The 24279-nt window shown below is 35.7% G+C and overlaps 3 protein-coding genes across 3 annotated transcripts; 2 read left to right on the top strand and 1 right to left on the bottom strand.

Moving 5' to 3' along the window:
• The first annotated feature begins 2156 nt into the window (after window positions 1-2156).
• On the top strand, window positions 2157-6735 carry LOC120347248 (universal stress protein YxiE-like). The gene is made up of 4 exons (XM_039417157.2): window positions 2157-2574; window positions 3448-3537; window positions 4016-4122; window positions 5765-6735. The coding sequence occupies exons 1-4, from the start codon at window positions 2520-2522 to the stop codon at window positions 5960-5962; spliced, it is 450 nt and encodes a 149-aa protein (XP_039273091.2). The 5' UTR covers window positions 2157-2519; the 3' UTR covers window positions 5963-6735.
• Window positions 6736-14014: 7279 nt separating this feature from the next.
• LOC120347940 (cysteine proteinase 1-like) lies at window positions 14015-23563 on the bottom strand. The gene is made up of 10 exons (XM_078118181.1): window positions 23449-23563; window positions 18613-18656; window positions 18114-18164; window positions 17670-17874; window positions 17444-17552; window positions 16295-16427; window positions 15834-15958; window positions 15022-15176; window positions 14805-14937; window positions 14015-14281 (listed from the first exon to the last, which is right to left on the bottom strand). The coding sequence occupies exons 1-10, from the start codon at window positions 23452-23454 to the stop codon at window positions 14100-14102; spliced, it is 1143 nt and encodes a 380-aa protein (XP_077974307.1). The 5' UTR covers window positions 23455-23563; the 3' UTR covers window positions 14015-14099.
• Window positions 21180-23272, top strand: LOC120347942 (uncharacterized). Its single transcript, XM_039418052.2, has 5 exons — window positions 21180-21227; window positions 21418-21470; window positions 21883-21984; window positions 22394-22561; window positions 23077-23272. The coding sequence occupies exons 1-5, from the start codon at window positions 21180-21182 to the stop codon at window positions 23270-23272; spliced, it is 567 nt and encodes a 188-aa protein (XP_039273986.2).
• Window positions 23564-24279: the final 716 nt, after the last annotated feature.

The following is a 24279-nucleotide window of genomic DNA, read 5'->3' as shown; positions in this document are numbered from 1 at the left end:
AGATATCGCGTGCATCTAACAGACAGACAGACAAATACCTATCAACATACTTACCGATTAAAATCGATAAGTAATAATTGGGTATGAATAATCTATTTCTTAAGTTCCTTACATTGGGATTATCTGTTCTAACATTTAAGGGTAAGTGAAATGGTATACCCTTGCTTTGTATTATGCCCGTTTGCTTGTACTTATTTTAATATTCATCTTTATTGTTTGTCATGACAAGTTGTCTTACTGATATCTTGATTAAATCAATTTGGGATTAAATCTATTCGTTTCATTTCGGGATATTAGTTAAAAAGAGAAGTAGTGGGCAAGAGTGATTTTCAATGGGCATAAATCCAAATTAGTCTTCAGTCAGTCCAAGATAAATGTTTAAATAGCATTTCCCTGTATCTTCAATACAGCTAAAAAAGCGTCAGTTGTAAAACACCCGATATTTTACGAAATCGCAACTGAATTGCTTAGAAACGACCGTTTTCACATTTTTCGCCAAGCATCGCCATTGTTTGCTTAATATATATATATTCTTCTACCTCCCAACAATAAGCACATCTAATGTACTTTCATATACGATAAAAATATTTCTACTCCTGATGTGGGATATTTTAGAAAATCGCAACTGAATTGCTTAGAAACGCCATTTTTTATTCAAATATCGACATCGTTTCTTCATATCTTTCAAACTAATAGGAAATAATAGTTCATTCTATTCGGTGTTGGTTAGTATAAGTATAAGTTTATTTCGACTCCATAATCAGCAATAGACGATAAAAAAATAGATAAAAACAAAAGTAAAAGTAACTGATTATAGAATCGGGAAAGCGAACAAAACCTAGAGTAAGGTTTGAAACGTACAGATTTTAGATGGAAAGATATTGATAAAAGAAGTAGTACATATTCGCTCACCCTATGCTATTTTCAACATCATACGTACACATTGCTTCCAAGGCTCATATTGATTCCCGATAATGAACATTTCTATATGTCGCGGTAAATAACCACAAATGGTTGAATTTTGAATGTGAACACTGCTCGGAGTGGGGAAACCTCTCGCCGGAATTTCTGCAACTTCTCCTAGGTGTCGCGTGGTCTCTGTCGCAAGTCGCGACTCGACTTACAAGTCACGTCGGGTCTTACTACTTACTGAATACAGCGTGAAACACCGCAAAGAGCGCAAAACAGCGCGAAACAGCGCAAAGGAGCGCAAAATAGCGCGAAACAGCGCAAAAGAGAGGAAAACAGCGCGAAACAGAAGGAAACCAGCGCAAAACAGAGGGAAACAGCGCAAAACAGGAGACGCAGTCATTACCACCTCCTGCCACGAAAGAACCACGGCGCCTCTCGCCATGGTTTTATGGCGCTATTTCCGGCATATTTACAAGGTTATGTACCGGATTATAGGTCATCATGCGAAATTTTATCTACCTTTTTGGTACTCCAGAAGTATGTGCAGCAATATGTCGCACAACCTGAATCCGCTACACACACACACACACACACACACATACTATTTTTAGGTTGTGCGCCATCTTGGTGCACATACTTCTGGAGGTCGCTTTTTACCTAACCCTAACCCTAAAGCCAACCATATCCATATGGAAAATGTTCTGAATTATGGTACCCAAAATGTGTCACCAGCAGGGGCAGACCTGCCATTACAGCATTACTGGCTACATACGTTGGTTTGTGTTTTTAATTTGCTGCCGTGGTACTCCAACTCAGAACAAGGTGCCCCGAACTCATTGCGAAAAATTTTTCTGCTTTACACTGTTTCCCTCTGTTTTGCGCTCTTTCGCGCTGTTTCCACACTGTTTTGCGCTGTTTCCCTCTGTTTTGCGCTGTTTCGCGCTGTTTTGCGCTCTTTGCGGTGTTTCGCGCTGTATTCAGTAAGTAGTAAGACCGGTCACGTCTGTACCGGTACGTACGGTATTCTCCGCGAGCTGCGATGGTGGCTCACCATTACTGTGTTACGGTTAACGGTATTTGATTACGGTATGAATGGGCGAGCATACCGGTACCTGCAGCGTTTTTTTATTTTTTATCCCGGACTCGGAGTAAAGAAACTGGTAGCAAGACAGCATAATCGTATGATGAATCACTGGTTTCAGGATGAAATTTTGAAAGCAGTACCCCGTACCAGTACGGTACTACATTCAGATATTTTTTTATTTTTCTCATGCAAGAAAAAGCAGTTAGTAACCTGTAGAGATAGAATACCATACATCTGGTCTGTAAACAGATTAAATTTAGATTTGACTTGTCCTTTAAATTCGCTTATTTTTGCTTAATTCTGCAATTATCATAACACTGAATACATCAATAACAATACCTATACATACAATTCTGTGATTTGTACTGGTAATAACTGTGCTCATTTCTTTGAATCATCTATCACATCGATCAATGCCCCAATGTGTTGCTTACTGCTGTACTCGATGGAATTTAAATTATGAATATTAATAAAATGACGGATTTACTGGAATTAGTATACAAGCACACAGAAGACTGAAAACATGAATGTATTAATCGCAGTTGATTCGAGTGAACATGCTGAAAAGGCTTATGATTGTAAGTTTATTTTGAATTATAGACTGATTTCTGAAATGTATTTTCTGATTGTATTAGTACTACAGGTTACAGCAGTATGAATCTATTGGTTGTCACTAGTCGGTTCCATTACATTTGAACCCACGTACATTTGAACCCATGACAATTGCACCTGTATGCTATTGCACCTATGGAATTTTTTTTGTTTCACGGATAGTTAAACCCATACCAACCCTAACCCATGGGTTTTAGCACCCGCATATAGATTGAACCCGTGGATATACGCATGGGTTCAAATGTACATGGGTTCAAATGTACGGTCACCTCACTAGTCTGCTAGTGGTTTTACAGACTTTTTGCCTAAAGGGTCATTTGCCCCAGATGTTTCGTCCTTTGTACTTTTCCGGTGGCATATGACGATTTCCCGGTTTCAGTTATGACTTACGAAGTCACGAATCAATAATTTATGGTTTGTTACGGTTGTACAGGACATCAACATCATCATATATCTGTATTTGCATTCCATGCAATATTAATAAATGCAGAATACCGGTAATGGAATATAAATAAGTTACTTACAAAAGCATTTTTTCATTTATTCCAGTATTCTGTGATGAAACGATTTGATAAGACCAGTGGTTTTTAACCAGGTACAGCCCAGAGGTTTCGCAAGTTTACATTCAAATCCGAGAGCCTATTTGTGTATTAATAAAATATAATCAAATACCTATGGTTGCTCTTATATACTGATATATATATGAATATTTTAATTATCAAATGACATTTTTTTTTAAATAAGACAAGCTATTGCACAAGGGTTCTATGAGTCTCTGCAATGTTTCATTGGGGTACTGCTCAACCAAAAAGATTGATAACCTTTCTATCAATATACAGGGTATGTAAAAAGCCTCCATAAGCCTGACAACACTGTGTTCCTTTTGCATGTCAAGGATGTACCCAAGTTGCCAACATTCTCTTTTACAGGTACTATGCATTTGTATATCAGTTCAAATATGATATGTTAAAATAATTCATTTAAAATATTATTCCTATTAACTAATTACAATGCTCGAAATGACCGAATGTATTTAAATATAGTAAATTTTATGAATGAAGTGAAATATTGATAATGAGCATTAGTCATATTGAGAGTGAAATTTTGTGTTTCAACAATATCCATTTCTCTTTATAAAGATCTGTAATTTGAATTTACCATCAAACACCATAAATATAATCTCACTGGAAATTTATTGAATATTTACTGATAATTTCACAATTTCTTTCCAAATATTCAATGATAGAGGATTGGATTTTTCATTCTCATGAAAAAGTTAGAAAATTTTATTATTAAAATAAAACATATGTATTTCAATTTATCTGTAATTATGCCATTTTTTCGGAATTACCAATAAATTTTCTAGATTTTTGATAAATCCTTCCACTGCTTATGCTTAATTTTCAGAGGCTGGTGCATTCCCGGCAGAGGAAATAACCAAAATCATGACTAAGCATAATGACGATGTTAATAAATTAGAGAATACCTATACTGTAAAATTGGGACAGAAGAAGGTATGTATGATCTAGGAAACATGTAGTTAATCTTGTTTGTGCATCTGAGTTATCAAAATCTTATTTTTATGATTTTTGCTAAGCTGATAATTAAGATCCTAGATAAAAATTAATGCTATTCGAAAAGGTTTTACATTATTTATTTTAAAATCTGAAATTAGTATTCTATAGGTTTGCCATTTTTATTGTATGATATATGTCAAGTTGTATGCCAAGTTTTATTAAAAAAGTCCTATTTTACAACAAACAAGCAAGCAAGAATACAAAATTATGTTTATTATATCCAAACAAGTTGGCCTTCGAGTTTTCATACTCAATTTCAAATTTTGCCCTAGGCAGCCCAACTATTTTCCATTTATGCGTACGTGACTACTGGCATGTAACCTTCTTTATTTGCCAATGACTCAATTGTAAACACAACTGACCAAATGACAAAAGAGTCATGGTAATTTGATAGCCTTCTTGGGTATCACATGATATGTTTTGTCTTGAATTATTTTGAATCGTGAGACAAAATACAAGATATTAACATGCTGGTCCTAGATTAGTAACCAATATGGAGCAAACTTTTTTGAAAATTTATTCAATAGTCTATATTTGATTTTGAAGTCTCTATAGGTAATTATACTCTGATGAAAACCCCACTCGGGAATAGTTTAGAAACTGTCAGAAATTTCCACATAATTTGACATAAAAAAATCATTGGTATGAAAAATTAATATCCTAAGTAGGAATTTGAATAATTAAAATTGTAAAGTAAAATGAATTTTGAAACATACCCATTGGGTATTTAAAATTGAAATGGCAAAATAGAAGTTCAGAATGTCATTGTAAAATCTTGTTTGCTTTCAACCAGTAGCTCTGCTGGTCTTTTAAGCTTTTCTGTCTCTCCGAATCTCCATAATCGTCAATAATTCATGTTTTGTACAATCCAAATTTACCACTTCACTGTGAGGCATTTTATCATACACTCGACTGAATAATGGGGCTTGTTACTAGAATTAGTCGTTCCAACGTTTGCGCTTAGTTTCTTTTATCATGTATCAGACAAAGAGCAAATATTTTTTGCATAATATTCAATTAAATTTTCATTGTCAGAAAAATGCTATCTCGTAAATTTTTTTTCGACGTTCTGTAAATTGTTTACTAATGTAGGTATATACTGTAATATCCGTAGGTATTAGTTCAAGCTTGGCATAAAATTAGCATCCATTTATGTGCAATAATTATTTGAAATACTACTGCTACATGCCATACTTAATCACTTTTTATGAACTTAAGGCGTAGTTTTGTTATTGTCAAAGCAGTCATCCTAGGTCTGATTTATTGTGTGTAAACTAATGCATTGTTATGTCATACATGGTTCAGTTGCCAAGCCATTGCTCATGAGAATGGCCAAAGTATGCAGGGAAGCTAATAAAACTATTGATTGCCGGTTTGTTGCAAGACGAACTTGCAAAGACAATGCAGAGAGGCTTTTTATCTTACGATGTCATCATATTTTGATGACGCCATTTGAATTTAGAGATACTATCTTGATCCCTGCCATTTTAGCACACTCGGTTTTGTGGCGGTAATATGCATCGTACAGGGGAAGCCATCCCTGCGCTATTAATCTTTTTTATTTATAAAATTTTCACAGATCAAAAATAAGATTTTGATGGAATCTAGTGGTGGAAGTCCTGGTCAGTGTATTGTTGACAAAGCTAAGGAGAATAAAGTTGACTTGATCATTATGGGCAGCAGAGGTCTCGGCACAGTCCGCAGGACGATCCTTGGTTCTGTGAGCGACTATGTTGTTCACCACACTAAGATCCCAATTCTCATTTGTCCTAAGTAGAGGAGAGTGTATCAATATAAACAATTATGGCTAAAAAGCCTGGTTTCAATTTTGATAATTATTCATTGTTTCACTCTTGTCTAGACTCTACTAGAGGGCAGATCCTTTTGCTAAGATATTTTGCATAATTCTTAGATCATTTCACATCTAATAAACTACAGTGATATTTTTAACTGACGCTCATCGATGTAGGTCTTGCTGTGCTTTATGGACCATGGTGCTTACAAATAATAACCCAATATGTCTGGTATCAATAAAATATTCAAAGTCAGATTTCAATACTGAAAATTTTTCATCACATTTCTCAGCCAAATATTGAATTTTATTCTACATGCAATCACATACTTTATCATTATATTGCTTTTTGAATATATCATGCAGCAGTCAGCATCACTTCCCAGTAATCTGGGTAGCATGCATTTTCTCATTATTTTTCACTGCTTTTTAGTCATTGAAATTACGAAGAAAATGGTGTTGGAGTTTTGTAATTAAGACTTAACCTCAGCATATTAAGTTCCACAACATGTTATATCATAATCATGACAGCAGTTTAAAGATTTTGTTTCTGTTACATCTATATGGAATATAATCTAGTATTGACCAATTGCAATCCACAAATAAGTTGTGGAATTGTGTCACTGTTTAATTTTAAGTTGGAATTTATGTGTTAGTGTTTAGTATTGTGATATTGTGTTATTCTTCAACCATGAGCATATTGTGAATTGTTTGCAAATTTATATTGATTGTAATAATAATTGTAATTGCTTCATTAACATTTTTATTTGTTTGCTTCTGTTGACCAGTGAGCCCGACGCCATTTGAGCAAAACTAACATTCATGGTTCATGGAAATTGGAAGCGCATTCGACACGAGATATGTGTTTTCGCTGATGCTGTATTTACCACTTAGTGAGCAAGCGTTCAGCCAAAATGGATGGTTGTCTCTGTAGCAGACTCCAATTATGTAAATAAAAGCCAACGGATACAGCGTCCACTTTGCTCCCGGTTGCGCCATGATATCGGTATCCGGGAGGCCCATACAAATCAAACTGACTGGTGCGTTCGCAGGGCAAGCGCTTTTAGTATCCAATGACCCGAGAGGTCGAATGTTTTACGTTGGATTTTGTTTACACACATATTCTGGTATGTCCGAGCCATACAGCGTGTAACTTACAATATGGCGGGTGAGTTTGTCGTTTTGATATGATACCAAATCACGCATGAAGACGGGCATGTGTGTAGCTGCCCAGGCGTCAGATACTATGACTGCGTGACAATCCTTTGGTCGCCTCTCGGTGTCGATGATGTTATGCCTACCTCTAATAATCTATCGTCGACTTTCAAAATGTTGTCCTTAGACCACTAGTTAAGCATGCTGACAACCTTGAAACAGCGAAACCTTTTTTCTGTGCATTGAGGATGTATGTAGAAACTCCTGTGTGATTGCAATGGGTCAATAAAATATGCGTTCTATCTAAGTACTTATTGTTGGAGAGCGGAAAAAACGCAAAAACAAAGTCCAAGATGAAGCTAACCGACAGAAAATGACACTGATTACACAAACGGTTTTATTAGTTAGTTGTCCCGAGCAAAATAAAATGGTACATATTGGGCGATCTTACGAGTTGGGTTGTACGAGCCATCTCCTGTCCTCACTGTATCTATGCCTTTATGCTCGTGGAAGCGTATAATGCAAGGATGCTGTAAGTGTAGCAGGAATAAACAGGACTATACAAGCAGCGGCTTGTCTGAGGAAGTCAGACTTAGAAACATAAATACATTTGTGTTAGTGTGCAGCAGGACTCTTGTATTTTATCTTATAGGATCAACTGCATTTGTCAGGTCAACTTTAGTTTTTCCAGTGAGTGATAATCGATCGTCTCCAGATAACGGGATGCAACTTTACCGGAGAAAGGAAGCAGCTGATTGATTGACTGATTATCGATCAGCGTCACATCAGCGAAAATTCTGATACTGTAAATAATTTAAAGTGAACGTGTCAGGCATATATTTACGATCAGGCACGAAGAGAAAAAATAAGGACTCTTGAAGCAGCATGAGACCTCCCTTCGCGGCGATTGAAAAACCAAAAATAATTTTAATTATGTTGGCCTATTAGTATAAGGTTGTTTTGATGAAATAATGGCAAGTTTTTCGTATGAATGTCCTACGCTTAAAAGTTGAACTTCGCTGTTGAACAATTTTAAGACTCTGTCGAAATCTGTTAATCCTTCTAGTCTAGTGCATAGTTCACATCTTTTTTTTTAGCTAGGTACCAAAGTCATAAAACAATTCACCCGAAGCACCTCCCCATTAAAAGCGATATATAACCAAACTGCCATTGTCTCTCCATGGAAATCTTTTCGAGGAACACTGGGGGTTCACAAATCCGAGTTCGTAAAACCACGCTGTAGTGCGGTGATTCCCAACCTTTCTACCCTGGCGGACCAGTAAAATTAAAATAAACTCGCGGACCGGCAAAAAATTGAAATGACCGGAACAGAAAGGAATAACATTTATTTGCGTAATATAATGCAATGTCGGGCACTCAATATGCTTCTAGACAAAAAAGGCACACTTAAAAACATTTCACACGAAGAAAAACTATCAAATAATGTGCCGGCCAAAAATTGAAATGGGTGAAACATAAAATAATATCATATATTTGCGTAATGAAATGCAGTGCTGGGCACCTATTATGCGTAAGAAAGGCACGCATAAAACATCTCGCATAAAAAAACATGTAATGCCAAATAATGTACAAACACAATTAACTCTGGTAAGAATTTTGCTGCTGTTTCGTTTCCGATGCATGATTGCAAACGAGGCCTCAAAGAAGTTTCTGCAAAATGTAGCTCTGCAGCGGTGTGCAGCCGATTTCTTTGCTTCGTTTTAATTAAAGCTAGTAATGAAAATGTTTTTTCGCATAATGTAGTAACTGGTTGATAATACGAACAAGAGTTTGATTGCTCGATTACTTAGCGATGGGTATTTGTTATCAAGAGATATCTATCCAAAATTATGACAGTGATTCTTTTTTGAATCTGGACTGTAAGGTATAGTCACAATTTTAATCAAGAGGTTTTTTTTGCATCGGGTTCATCATATTAATCCCTATGCAGTTGATTGATGCCTCAAACGGAATGAGTTTACATTACAATGACAAAGTCGTCGCTACCAGGCTCAAAATACTGAAAAAGATCTCTGCGGCCCATGCTTTTTTGCGCGTCTCGTGTGTTAATAATGTCTTGGTTATATGTTAAGTTCTACACCCAAGCTATTATAGGATAAGGGTTCAACTGAATACGCTTACACTTCTTTATTACACCAGCATAACACACAACATAAGATGTTTACAGCAACAGAACATACTAGCGAGTGACGCAACTGCGACACGTTAGCACAAGACAGATAGCACAATCAATTATTAGGGACGTTACTCGACAAGGCATATCATCAACATCCCTCTTTGTTTAAGATAAATTTCATAAATTATTTTCAAATTCAGAATAGGAAATATTCACCTTTACCTATTACACAATTCATGACCACTAAATTAAGACACATAAATGAGCAATAATATTTAACACTCAAAATCAAGTTATAGTCACTACTGAGTCACATAGTCTTTCATCCAAATAGGAGGTTTACGATTTCGACGAGGTCTGGTTGGAACATCATTCGAAATCAGAGGTCGAGAATTGTCATTGGCAACCGGAAGGTTGTTCGGCTAATAGTCAGACATGAGACAAGAATGGAATACTTGGTTCATATTTTTCGATATTACAACTTTCATCAGGACTGATATGAACACGATTTCGTCTGTATGTAACACCATTCTTCGATTTGACAATGTAAGATCGTGTAGCAATTCGTTTCACAATAGTTCCTCTATTCCATCCCTTCCGTTCTGGATGTTGAAAATATACAGCTTCGCCCAACTCAAGTTCTCGCATTGGTCTTGTAGATTTGTCATAACTCTTCTTAACGCTGTGCTTTCGGCGCAGGCGTTTCGAGTCATAAATTTCGTTTGGTTTCATAATTGCCGGTATAATCGATCTGGTTGATCGACAAAATAGCATCTTTGACGGACTGCTGTTCAAATCTTGACGCGGCGTATTTCTTATTTCTAGAAGAGCTAGAAATTGATCTTCATTCGTGTTTGCAGTCCTTTTCAGCATATTCTTGAAAATTTTCACGGACGATTCAGCTTTTCCATTCGCTTGTTGATGTCCAGGTGAAGAAATAAAAAATAATTAACCGTGATTAGATAATTTTTCCCTTTATACTCACATAAATCAATTCCAACTTTTTCCCCAAGGAACACTTCCTTCGTTGTGTTGCAATAATGGTTCTTTCTGATTATTTGGTTTCGTCTGCTGACAAGAAAAACAATTGTTAGCAATTTGCTCAATCTCTTTGGACATACCAATCCAAAAAACAGTTTCACGAGCACGGCGCATCATACTTGCATAACCTAAATGAGAAAAATGAAGTTGTTGCTTTATTTCGTTACGCATAGATTTTGGGATCCATATCCGTTCACCCTTCTAAATAATATCATCTTGATAACACAATGTATCTCTTATTGAAAAATATGGTTTTACACAGTCAGGTAAGTCATACTTATGCTCGGGCCATCCATGTTTTATATATCTCAGCAACTTCATCGATTCATCATCTTTCACCATAGCTTGCTTTACATCTTCAATTCTTTCATCTGGAATTTGCTCTAAAGCGTCTACTTTCAAAATATGTGGAAAATGTTTGGAATTTTTGATAAAATTTCTGCTGAGGGTATCAGCAATTAATAAGGATTTTCCAGGCATATATTTGAATTGGATATTATATCTGTTCAATCGCATCATAAGAGTTTGTAAACGTCTGGGCGCTTGACTTAATGGTTTGCTCAAAATTGTTTCAAGAGGTTTATGATCGTTGTGAATTATAACTTTGCGACCATAGGTATATTGATTAAATCGTTCAAGTCCAAATACAACAGATAAAGTTTCTTTTTCAATCTGAGCCCAATTTCTTTCAGATTTTGACAAACCACGGGATGCATATTCGATAGGCTTTTCATTCTGCATTAAAACAGCACCAAGACCATCTTTGCTGCTATTAACTTGTAGAACTAGGTCAAGGTTAGGGTCGTAAAAAGCTAATACGGGCGATTTCGTAATTTTACGTTTGACCAATTGAAAAGGTTTCTCACACTTTTCGTCCCATAGCCATTTAACATTCTTTCTAGTGAGATTTCGAATTGGCTCTAGATCACTGGCAAGATTAGGCAAAAATCTGGATAAATATTGAATCATACCACAAAATCGTTTCACATCACTGACATCTTTTAACGATGACATTTTCACTATGGCCTCTGTCTTAGCAGGATCTGGCTCTATCCCACTTGTTGTAATCTTATGGCCCATAAAAGTTATTTCTTCTTTCATAATTCTTGCTTTGGTATCATTTAATTTAATGTTTTTAGTTCGGCACCTTATTTGGAGATTTCTTGTGTTCTCTCTCAAATCCGCTTCCGCTTCAGATTTCGTGTCTCCACATCCAATTACTATGATGTCATCTGCAATCGTTATAACACCTTTCAATCTGAACAATGCTTCATTTAAACGTTTCTGAAATATTTCGCTGCTCACATTCAAACCAAATGGGAGTCTAGCCCATCTGTAACGAGAAAAAGGTGTGATCATTGTCGTTAACTTACTCGATTCTTCATCTAATATTACATGCCAATATGCTTCTTTTACATCAAACTTGGTAAACACTTTTGCATTGCGTAGCTTATGCAATACATCATCAAGAACAGGTAATCTGTAGTGTTCTCGTTTCAACGCGGCATTTAAAGGTTGAGGGTCAATACATATTCGAAGCTTTTTGTTAGGTTTCTCAGTCACAGCCATTTGACTAACCCAATCGGTAGGTTCATCCACCGGTATTAAGATTCCCCTTTTCACCAGGTTATTTAATTCTGATTTAACTCTATCTTGAAGAGCTATTGGGATTTTTCTACAAGGTAAAACTCTAGGTTGAAAATCGGGATCAACTTTTAATTTCGCTATTCCCAAGTTTCCCAAAGTTTGCGGTAGGACAACATTTGCAATAAATTTATCGCTGTTTATTGTAATCAAACCCATTTCTTGTATTGTCATTAACCCCAAAAGACAGTTGAAATTATTCTTGACAACACTAAATCTTACCTCTGCGACTTCATCATTTCGAGGATTTTTTTACCTTTAAAATTGTCTCACCAAGTTGTTTCATTTTCGTTTTATTCCACATCACAAGATTGTCAGTAGTTGGTCTAATTTGGTCTTTCCGCACATATTTCTCGCATATTGTGTTGACATCTGCAGCACTATCAATTTAAAATCTGACTTCATAATTGTTGACTTCCATCAGAGCAGTAATTCTTGAACTGTTGACGTTATTTATATTCTGGACACGCTGGTGACCTTCTTCAAGCGTTTCTTCATTTTGGTCATGTTTCTTCATTTGTCGAACATAGCTTTCGTTTCTACACTTCACTCGGAAATGATTTCTACCATTGCACGAATGACAAGTTTTTCCGTAGGCAGGACAAAAGGATATCCCGAACTTGTGTCTGCGTCCACAAAATTTACATTCTTGGTATGCATTTGGAATACGCTTGTTTTGCGAAGCTCTGTTCGTATTTCGGTATTGTCTATTTTTAGTCGACAAAATTCGTTGCTCGCTTTCTGAAGTTGCACGGATCTCAGTCGCTTGCTTTTCTGACATTTCATATGTTTGGCAAATCTTTATGGCTTTTGATATATTGAGATCAGTCTCCCGCAGCAGAATTTCTTGTAATTTACCGCTTACTGAAAATACGATTTTATCTCTGATCATTCGGTCTTTGTTTTCGAAATTACAGGAATCGGCTTTACTACGGAGTTCAACGAGAAATGTATCAAAATTGTCTTTGTATTGTATATTGAAAAAGCGAAAAGTCTCCATCACCTCATTCTTCCGAGGATTACAGTGTTCAGCCATTTTCTGTAGTAGAACTTTAGGGTCATTTTCGTCCTCTGTATCACTGTATACAAAGTGTTCGGCAGCTTCAATCATTTGAGCACCTGCGCAATATAAGATTATTGCCTTCTGTTCTTCCTTTGACTTGCTAGTAGAACCGCTGGCTAGCATGAAAATATCAATCTGTCTCTTCCATTTCTTAAATGTTTCTGATAAATTTTCATCATGCAGATCAAGAGTCGACGGTAAGCGAATTTCAGATACCGCTGCCACCATGTTAATAATGTCTTGGTTATATGTTAAGTTCTACACCCAAGCTATTATAGAATAAGGGTTCAACTGAATACGCTTACACTTCTTTATTACACCAGCATAACACACAACATAAGATGTTTACAGCAACAGAACATACTAGCGAGTGACGCAACTGCGACACGTTAGCACAAGACAGATAGCACAATCAATTATTAGGGACGTTACTCGACAAGGCATATCATCAACATCGTGATCACCTGCATGATCGCAACAAGTTCATATCATATTGGAATATTATACTGTCCTTGACTGTTTTCTGGTTTGAACAAAGAAATATGCATAACGTTTTAAATGGATGATCATATTAATCACGATAAGCACGCAGAACAGAAAAAGCACGCGTGCAGATTTTTAGGTTTCTGAACCTTGCGAGATTTGATGGAGCGCATTCGCGATGAATCTGAGCCGAAAAAGCGAAAAGTGTGATTACTCGGCGCCACGATGTCGCAATATGACGGCGGAAGAGAAATTGCGTAATAAACCAACGCAACCTCGCTACGGTAAAGGGATTGAGACGGCATAAAAACAAAATTTCTCGCGGACCGGCAAAAAAGCTTCGCGGACCGGCGGTTGGGAACCACTGTCTAGTGATCCTATAGAGAAAACCTTTCTCTTAGTCAACTTGATTCTCAAAAAAGTAACTCGGGGCGAATTTTTGATACAAGTCCCCCCTATAACTGCACGAAGGAAATTTTTTGATGTAAAAAACAATAGACTCCATTTTGTTAATTTATTTTATATTATAATATTACAGACCACGTTGTAATAAAGGCCCACGACAACACACATAGTGGTCAAAATAAAAACCAAGTTTCCTATATGATTTCCAATTCAACGGTGGTGACTTGAGTCGCAATGCCGCACTTATTTTTGTCTCTCGCAATTCGAAAATATCCGTCTTCACCCCACTTTTTACCCCAGGAATTTTTCACCGTCCAATACTTCTTCGTTTCTCCCAAAATTGTTTTTTCTTCACCATAACCAGTTATAAGAACAGCTGTATAAAATAGAAATACATACTGTTTAAGTTAGGGAAACAACCGCTTTTAATTGTATAGGTATTTTCTTTTGTTACAGCCTTTAGATATTCCATTGAACTCTGTCTATCCTAATGCATGCAGTATACCAGGGGTGTGCAATGTTTTTGTCAGAACACCATATAACCAATTTTATTTACTATAACAAATTTTATTTATTTATCATTTTTGTGCGACACTCGAAATTTCGAGTAGATGCGTAGTTTGTTAAAATCAGCTGCGACAGAAGTTAGAATCTTATGCTTGATGGGGACAAATCTGAATGTTGGCAGTGGCCACACTGAAAGGCTTGGCGGACCGCGGGCCGTCCGTTGCGCACCCCTAACAGATCGAAAACACAGTTTTATGTGACTCCCTCCACTTGTGGTAGTCGTTTTGTTTTTGCGAATGAAAATGTTTGTTGTCTCCTTTTTCACATGGTGATGGAATACGTGGTGCCACTGCGCACTTGTAGACTAGTAGACAAGCAGATATGATATTTACCATGATCAAGGGATTTGGGATCACAGAACAAAGGATCGTATATTCCAGAATGGTAGAACTGCAACATTCCCGCGTTCATGGCAACGGACAATGGTCCTATGTTTAATAAATTGATGGCAATATCAGTCTCGTTCTGCAAAAATGACAAGGGTTAGAAATGTATAAGTAGGCTATAGCTTGTATATGTGTGTGGAGAGAATAGAATAAAAAGACTAACCTGGCCAAACCATTGCCATCCGCTTACTTTCAAGCCAGCAACAAATTTGCTCGGGTCAATTTTTGCTGAACAACTATCTGAGGTTTTGCAATATTCTGACGGTGGTCCACAAAGAGTTTTGTTATATCCAGGTGCAGGACAAACGAAGCATGTGCCTGGTGAAATCGTTCTTACTGATTGAGCAACTTTTCTTTTTACAAAAATTTCAGTGTATAAAAATGAAAAAAAAAATTATCTATCTATTTTTCACTTTTCTGCATACTTTAGCTTCTATGAGCTGTCATTAGCAATATAAACAGCAAATAACCCCGAATACTTAATTTAAAAAGGGTAAAACCAAGCATTAAAATTTACTAAATGAAAAAGTATTTTGTATGTGGGTGGTCTGATATTTTTATGTCAGGTGTTGGAATTGTTGGGCAGTTTGTTTCAGATGCACGAACTGATGATGGATGAATCGACGTAACCGACCGGTGAAGTCCAGTCTTTCGCACACAAGTACAGAGTGACCCCCAAAAACAGAACTCATAAATATCCTAATTACTTCCGTGGAAATGGAGTAAATTATATGATTTTGTTTTTGTGTAAAGCGAGCGACCTTTGGGTACAATCGGGCACAGTCAAAAGTTGAAGCACAAACAAAATCTATTGATTTTTTTCATTTTTGTAGAAGTTATTAACAAATCCATGTTGTTTGAGGGGCCACCCAATTTTTCGCGTAGATTTGAACCTGCACATGGTGATCACATAATCGATGGCTAGTATATTACTAAAGATTACCATTATTCGTCAATCGTCGACTTCTTACTTACCCTCTCCCCCTCCTAGTCCGCAACAATATGGATAGTCGGTTTCTGTTTGAATTCCTCCTGCTTTCTGCACGTATTGATATGCTAAATATGGCCAACCTCCAAACACTCCACAGTCGGCCTTTTCCCTGAATTGATAAAGCATCGACATGAACAGTAAAGGCAGTTGTAACAGTATTATATGTACCGCATTTCCCCGTGAACTTGCACAGTGGAAAATTACATCATATTGAACAAAAATTGGGTAAAATTTTTCAATTGAAAATCAATCAACATCGATCGGATCTTTGCATACAATTGCTGTTATCAACTATAAGAAAAGATTAGATTATTTTGGTACTGGATTTCAATCAGGGTGAATTATTCCAGCCAAGAAATACAAATTAATCAAAGCTAAACTGGAACTGATCGCTCTTAGTTGTCTGAATACACATTTTTTGGCCACGAATTGGACTCTGCCTTACTTTTCCGCGTCTTTGTTTCCGTCGCAATCTACAACCTGCTCAACAGATAATTCCGTCAGTGGTTTTCCCAACTTAGCCCACTGTCCTTCAATGTTCTGAACTGCACTGAATGCCCAACAGGTACCTGCAGACCCTGAAAAGCAAAACAAAAAACATTCACAATTGTCCATCATGCATTCTCTATACATAAAAAATGTTTCTGTAGCAATGTTTAATTACAGGAGTCCCGACAATAACCAACTGATTAAGTTGCTTATCCGTCACTCTGGTACGAAACAGAAGTTATCATGGTTCAATTATCTTTGCACCATGTACATTCGCGCCTGTAAATTGAATCCAGGACATTTGCTCCTGCATACTTTTACGTTGCAGATTGCACCAACAAACAATTGCAGCCAAGTACTTTGCACCCACGTAAATTTGCATCCATAGACATTTACACATGTGTACATTTGCACCCATAGACATTTACACCTGTGTATATTTGCATCCATAGTGCACCCATTGATTTCGATACCATCAGACATGTGTACACATGGGTATTCGAATAATCGAATCTGTAAATATTTACACCCATGGACACCACACCAGTGTTCGAAGTAAACTTTGAGATCTGATTGGCAATTGCACGGGAAGTCAGTGAAAGATAACATCATTGTTAACACCACAAAATAAGATGCGTGTCTTAATTCAACGCTTTCTTTTTTATATGACGCATATCGACATCTTTCGCCCCGAACAAGGCCCTATACAAACAGCCTTACTCGATATTATCTCGGTTCACCAAGACATCATTTCTCGTTCTGTTTTTCCCTTATCTGTTACTCCTTATCGGCGCACGCTCCTCTAGTCTCGTGCAATTGGTCAACTCCGACGTGATGATCATATTTGTGGTCAGCTTCCATACGCTTGATGCTAAAGTGTGTACAACTAACCAGACACAACCGAGAATTCAACTACGTATGCGTTATGTCGTTGAAACGAAATGACAGACGAAAGTGGGACAAGACTTGAAAATTACTGTAAAACACTTAGCGACCGTAACCAGGAATGCACCTAACTAATTATTTATAATCTGAGTTGCTATACTATGAAAATCTGCTTTATAAAAAATATACTTAGTTTTATAGCTATATCGATAATGACTACCTTGATCTTTCACTGCTGTGACAACACCTTTTCCTTTCCAGTCAAATGACGTTGGCAAATAGCGTAATTTTTGTGATGTCTGGTGGGAACTTGCGCTCTCAAATGTCGCCTAAAATATTTCGAGAATAAGAAAACCGGTAAGACTCAAATTAAAGTTTGCAAGTGATGTCAAAAAAGAATACCAATACAAATTGGTGACAGAAAATATATAATGCTTTATACTAACCGGAGATCTCCTAGGAAACAAATGAGTAGCTGCAAATTCTTTTTCTGTCATATCAGCAAATGAGTTTTCTTTGAAAACCATTCCGCGTTCTTGATATATTTCGTTCAGCCCATCGATCATAGCCATATTCTTTTTGAAAATACCAAATCTGAACATCTTCTCGTAATGATTGCTGTACTCTCTGCCTATGCCGGATTGCCATTTTCTAAATAGATGTAAATATCAATGATATATCGGAAAACAGTGATCAAACTGCTAAATTAACATTGCGATATATTCTGCATGATAGTCAACAATATTTGCGTTATTCATCGATGGCGAGGTGTTGAAGCGTTGTACGTAACTATGTTATCTATTTTCTCATAATTATTACGAGTATATATGTCATTTTTATTCAATGGCTGGGAAAATGAACTCGAGTAGTAGCTTTTTATTTAGACTTACTCAAATATCTCCTCCACTGAGATTGCTCCTGTTGTCCCGATTAATAGCAAACTGTAACAAACAAAACTGAGTGATATTTTGTTTGAAAATTAGTTATTACAAAAAATAACAAAAAGATTCTATGCTTTTTGTAAACGAGTTGACTGGTCAACTAATAGATATAAATATACTGTAAAACTTTTTGTGTGCTCGACAAACATCTAGAATTAATTTGAAAAAAACAGTAAGTATCGCAATCGTCACAAAACATTTTTCTTAATGTATCAGCGTGAAACCGAAAAAATATTATAAATCTTCAACAATTTTCTGCTGCTCAAAACACTTCAATGACTAGGAAAATTGTTTCGAATGAATAGAAGTACAATGGGAGAAAAAACATAGTGTATTTATTCCGACCCTAGCATCACTATTCTTGTCGGGTTTCGGCGACTTTGAAAGTCGGAGCGTATAGTCATTGCTGCGGTCTATAGTAATACCCACTGTAAGTCCCATATCTTACCATAATAAAACAAGGCTATCCATAACTTGAAGCATTTCAATCAGCTGAAATTAAATTTGCAGGTATTCATTGAGACAATTTAGACTGTAGCCTAACATCGCGCAGCATAATGCATTTTATGCAATTATTTGCTTCAAGTTTTAGTTATCTATTAACGTCTCACGTGCCTTATATTCGCTCAACAACTGATGGCAGCCTTGGGTTTATGGGGTCGAGTATTGACATAATTTGTATTACAAAATGCTTTACCATGATAGTTACAGTCGGGGGAAATGTCGGGAAGATTATGCAGTTAAATTTGATTGACAATAACGATATAGACCATTTTGTTCCAATAGGTATTCTTTTTCGGTACTTGACTTGACGCTATGTGGTGTTGTGCAGATGCCTATTGCTTCTTCTGGGAAGTTTATTTTATACAGCCCCGAATGCAGGCCCCAATATTTTATGCGCTGTTTGCCTCGCAAGTCGCAATACACATCCAACGTAACACCGCCATATTATTGTTTTCGCAACAGTAAATTATAGTTCTTTCCCGTATTTCCAAATATTGTATATACATAATTTAAATTATCATCGACTCAATTTTATTTTGGTCCTTGCCCATGATAGTCTTTGTTTGCAAAATGTATTGAAAATAAAAATGTATGAATCCTATTAAAAAATCATTTTTGGAAAAAAAACTTCCATTATCGTGAAAATATACCCCTAAAGATGATCCTAAATTAGTGTGATATCGTGCCTGATTATGCCCATGGTCATTGGCATAATTTAATTAGCATTTACATGAAAGAAAAACACCTGTATTTCTATTCCAGTATATTACGAAACTAGACATGTTTATTTACATCCATTGACATGTTATATGAATGGGTGGTGATAAAGATAACATATTACAAATAGAATCTCGAGACATTCTTGCGTTAATTAACAAATCGATGACAATTTAGGTGACTAATATTTTTATTAAAGCAATTTTTCCCAAAGCAATTGGTCACATGTACTCATTCAGAAATAAAGGAAACTGATCTCTGGGCGAAGTTACGGGCGCCCATTGAGGTGCCAAGAGCTATACTAAGCTAATTATAAAAATCGTTTGCTTTTTTCTCGGGATATCCACAAAGACTGCTACAATACGCGTGAAAGTTGTGCTATTCTATACCCATAGACCCGGATCTTTGTCGCTAAATCAAACATTCTTTTGAAAACTGTTTGCCGATAGGCGCGTTAATTTTTTTTTCCCCTCTACGAGAATCTTCTAAAATGTTGACTTTTTATATACAAAAAAAATCAGGATAGTGACAACGGAATATTAGAAAAATTATTATTTTTTCATTTGTAAGATTTGTCAGGAATGATGTCTTTTCATACAGTGTCAACAAACAAGAGATAAATCTGAACGTGTTGCAACATAAAACTTCACAAATATTTTTAGATTATTAGGTCATCACTGACAATTATTAAGGAATAAAGTCTTGACATGCCCCTTTATAACCACCGTGATTGAACCGTACAAAACAAACCCCTTAAATCTTGCGAAAGAATTATTACATTTCGAAATGTCAGTAGATATATATTACATGAAAAATTGATAGAAATACAGAATAATTTTTGAATTTTGCTGTGCGAGGGTGTTAAATTTTTTGTGGTTTTTGAAGAAAACCAAAACACTTTTTCCAAAACACAACCCGCAAAAATTCCCATGTCTTTAATGACTTTGTGTTGTTATCAGTCATCATTGGAAATAAAAAAAGAGAGTGGGAGAAACTGTTGTGTGCATTTATAAGTACCCAACATCCCCCAGGGTATTGAAAACAGTTGCGTGCCTTCCTTATATTCGTTTGCCATCATTTGTAAATACGATGCTGTCACAAAGGGTCCATTTGTCAATAATTTTTATAGCAATACGTAATACCCATGCAAGAAGAAAGATATTGCCCGCTCCCTCTTTTTATGTGCTGTATTCCTTGATGCAGCATACGACAAGCATATATCTATGGCTCACGTTCGACAGTAAATCATTTCTGACTTGAGCAGATTGTCATTTGCCATATACTGTTGTTAGCTGGATGTTCCACAATGCCAAACATTATCCTAAAAACAAACACGCTAGTGCTGTAGAACTTATCATTGGCCTATGCCAAATTGTACATGAAAGATGATTTTACCTAACGGGAACAATTGGTATTAAATGTAATGAGTGTTACCTAAAAACGCAGTGTATGAAAAAAAGTGTCTTATACAATATTTCCAATATGACTGCAAAGATAACAAAATGCGAGATGATTAAATACACAAATATCTGTTTCATACGATCCAATTCAGGTAATTCTATCGAACTTCCAAACAGCGTTATCTCTCAGCCCACACATGTCAATGCATGCATAGAGATACTGTTTTAGAAATACCCGCCATAACTGTGTTTGTACAGATGCTCTGTTGTTTTATCACATGGTAAATTAGCTACACAAACATTTAACCATAATATATATAGATGACTTTACAAGCTATTAATTTACTACTATTTGGTTTTTTTACGACCAAGTTATTATTTTTCGAGATTGTCGATGCCTACTGTATTTCTGAGAGTTGAAGCGATGGGGCATATACATAAGGTAAGGTCCGTGACTTGTGGCGATTCCGTATTAACACACTTTTTGGTAATTTTATTCGTGCAGTACAGTTTTATTATCCCAAAATACGACTTGTAATATTGCTGTTTTTGAGTTTCGTTGAGCCCAAGCATCTAAAAGTCAACTTTTCCTCATATGCTTATTTAGTTAATAAATTATTCGTTGTTTTTAGATTCTGACAATATTTCTCCTCCTAGCTGTCACTGAACGTGGAAACGGAAACCCGTAAGAGTATTTGATAATTAAACCTATCCACGAATAGGAATATATTACGCTATAGAAATGGGTATATATATGTTGGGTCCCAAGTAATATTCGAATTTACCAAACCTAATAAATTGAATACATTGCTGGACAACTCAAATAAATTTAAACAACTAATTAAAAATATTCAACGTTATAACTTCTCAAAATTCTCAAATAAATTTTATTTTGCTGATCGGAGATAGGATTTTCATATCAGGATAGATAAAGAATCTTATCTGTATGACAAACTACGACTTCTCATCCGATTACCAGTATAGATCGGTTACGACGACCGTTTACTATTCATTGATAAATCTTAGTGCACAATTTCAAACTCAAATACCTATAGATAGACAGTATTCATTTTGAGAAACATTTTTGCATTTGAAAGATCACCGAGCACTAACTGGATAAATAATTGGATAAGAGACAACAACTGCGAGTCAAAGAAGATTGAAATTCGAGATGGATTTGCAAAGTATTTCGAAAAAAGGTAACTTTTCAGATGTGATGAAAAATTAACGTATAAAATGGCGGTCAAGAGATAACTTCACTAATTAATTACGCAAACTTACAATTTTCTTTCCAAACAGCAGTGTTTTTTTCCGACAAAAATAGTTTAAAATCGTCTTGAAGTATCTAAATGGCGCTGATTCTCAATTTCTGTTTTCCGTCATTTTGCTTCCGCACCAAACAGGTTAATCAAATAGTAATATTACTTATCAACTAGTACAGAACATACGAGTAACTTTCAAGGTTACATGGTAACGTCAAAAAGATCTTACTTTATGAAGTTTCGCGAGTTATAGACTGCTTTCTAATCGTATATATTTAGCGCAATGTTCGATTTGCTCCATTTATTTTATTTTTATATTATTTCAATTTTTTTTTGTTTTATGAAGCGTGATATGTGAACCAGGAGTTACTAGTTTCACTTATGTGGAGGAATGTCCAGAATTATGTTGGGATCCAGTCAAAGCAGAAAAGCTCGACTGGCGGTATAAGGTCTTACCGATTAGATCTGAAATTAAAATCGACGGACATGAAATAGAAGTAATCAAGTCATGCACGTGAGTAAAAAACAGCGTCGATCACTAGAATTTGAATTAGAAAGACAAAAGATTTTCATTTTCCATGAGTATTTGCCCGATTTTATTCAATATTAATATTTATATCAGACTGACTGTCTTACTGAAGTATAATAAAAGTAAAGCTTTATAAAACCGCCTGTTGTTTTTGTTGTCAATAAGTTTTATGGCGCTTATATCAGTGATCTTTTGCGCCAAAGGAATTTTTCTCAAGTAATGCAATAAAAATTTGGTAACTGAGTAATGAAAACATATTCTACATTACGTTGTCCAAATAAGTTGAAAGTATTTCTTCCGTGCTAGTTTCAAGTTCATCATATTATACAAAATATGTGTTTCTTCATTTCCTATAGTTGATGATATATATATAACATGTTGACCGTAGAACACGGAGGACGGTTCAGTGTGACAAATTTGAGCATAATCAGCCGTGAAAGGCTACATCTATAAAATATACTATTTATATGATATATTAATACATACTCCACTGATTTCAGGTGTTCAGGCGTCCTAAATAAACTGGGCTCCGCAGCCAATAAAATGAATAATGTCGTAACGTGTTCTTCAAATATGCTTGATGATGTGAAAAGTAATCACACCGGAAGCATCAAAATCATACCAAAAAGTGGCCACACCATCGACTGGTATACAAATGTTGTGGCTGTGTGTCTACGACATCATCACGTGGGGTAAATGTTTAAAATATTCAATACAATTTCATGTCTGATGCTTAATTCAAAATCATGCACTTTTTGACATCAAACACTGATACTGTTGTGCCTTTATCACCAACCACACTCACTCTGTGCTTCCCCTAGGACTAAATTGGAAATTTGTTCGAAACAAGTATATATAACAGAACAACTTACCGGCATGATCAGGCAATTTTCTTCCTGGGAATAGTTCTTATTGGTTCATTTTTTAACTACTGACACAGATGACAGAACACGTTTATTATGCAGTAGAAGTTCTATTCAATTCATGATACCTGAAGCTGTGCAAAATGAATGGAATATTTTATATACAGAACTATTGTAAATCCACTTACAACATAGTTGCGCTTTCCTTCAGTGGTTTTAGACAAGCATCCAAGACTAATTTTATGTTGTTATGTAGATTTCCTAAACTAATTTTTAAGAAACGCCTCAGAAAATGGAAGAAAGTGGCCAATTTCTCGCATATCGCCATTTATCACTTAAAAAAAATTAACCGATGTGATGAATATCAAGATTCATAGCTGCTCTGAAAGTACATGCTCTCCCTTTGAGAGAGTATTAATTGATCGTTCGTTCATCAGGAATCCATGCGTAGACCAATATTCTTCTAGCTAGAGATTTCAAGAATAACTGGCCGTTATAACGAATTATTGTCAATATTAACAATGAAATTTTTTATTAAGTTGCAGCAAAAGAGCAATCCGCGGCAGAAGATTGATAAACAGACACGGAAGAAGACGTTCAAATAAATAGACATGTACAATGAAGTTTCTGTGTAGCCTTATTTATTTTTTATTGATTGTAAATTGGATATATATACATATATATTTATAGATATTTGTTATTTGATTTGTTATTAGATTTTTTTTTATTTAACTCAGTTGTTTTATCGTTATTGAAAAAAACGGCGTGAATATGACTTTTTGTATATATACATGATAAAAAAAACTGCTTTGTTTATATGGATATATATATATTTGATAT

The sequence above is a fragment of the Styela clava genome, chromosome 11 (assembly GCF_964204865.1).
Source record: "Styela clava chromosome 11, kaStyClav1.hap1.2, whole genome shotgun sequence".
In the NCBI taxonomy this organism is placed as follows: domain Eukaryota; kingdom Metazoa; phylum Chordata; class Ascidiacea; order Stolidobranchia; family Styelidae; genus Styela; species Styela clava.
The sequence above is the reverse complement of the archived record's forward strand: the minus strand, read 5'-3'. Positions and strand labels throughout refer to the sequence as shown.

Bases quoted from the DNA above. Each gene is read 5' to 3' on its own strand.
- LOC120347940 (XM_078118181.1), bottom strand. The intron at 17,875-18,113 runs GTAAGTCTAAAT...ACATCTATTTAG, and splicing joins TCAGTGGAGGAGATATTTGA to AAAATGGCAATCCGGCATAG. The intron at 16,428-17,443 runs GTAGTCATTATC...TTTGCTTTTCAG, and splicing joins CACAGCAGTGAAAGATCAAG to GGTCTGCAGGTACCTGTTGG.
- LOC120347248 (XM_039417157.2), top strand. From the start codon at position 2,520: ATGAATGTATTAATCGCAGTTGATTCGAGTGAACATGCTGAAAAGGCT. The intron at 2,575-3,447 runs GTAAGTTTATTT...ATCAATATACAG, and splicing joins TGCTGAAAAGGCTTATGATT to GGTATGTAAAAAGCCTCCAT. The intron at 3,538-4,015 runs GTACTATGCATT...CTTAATTTTCAG, and splicing joins GCCAACATTCTCTTTTACAG to AGGCTGGTGCATTCCCGGCA.
- LOC120347942 (XM_039418052.2), top strand. From the start codon at position 21,180: ATGCCTACTGTATTTCTGAGAGTTGAAGCGATGGGGCATATACATAAG. The intron at 21,471-21,882 runs GTAAGAGTATTT...TGCATTTGAAAG, and splicing joins GAACGTGGAAACGGAAACCC to ATCACCGAGCACTAACTGGA. The intron at 21,985-22,393 runs GTAACTTTTCAG...TGTTTTATGAAG, and splicing joins GCAAAGTATTTCGAAAAAAG to CGTGATATGTGAACCAGGAG.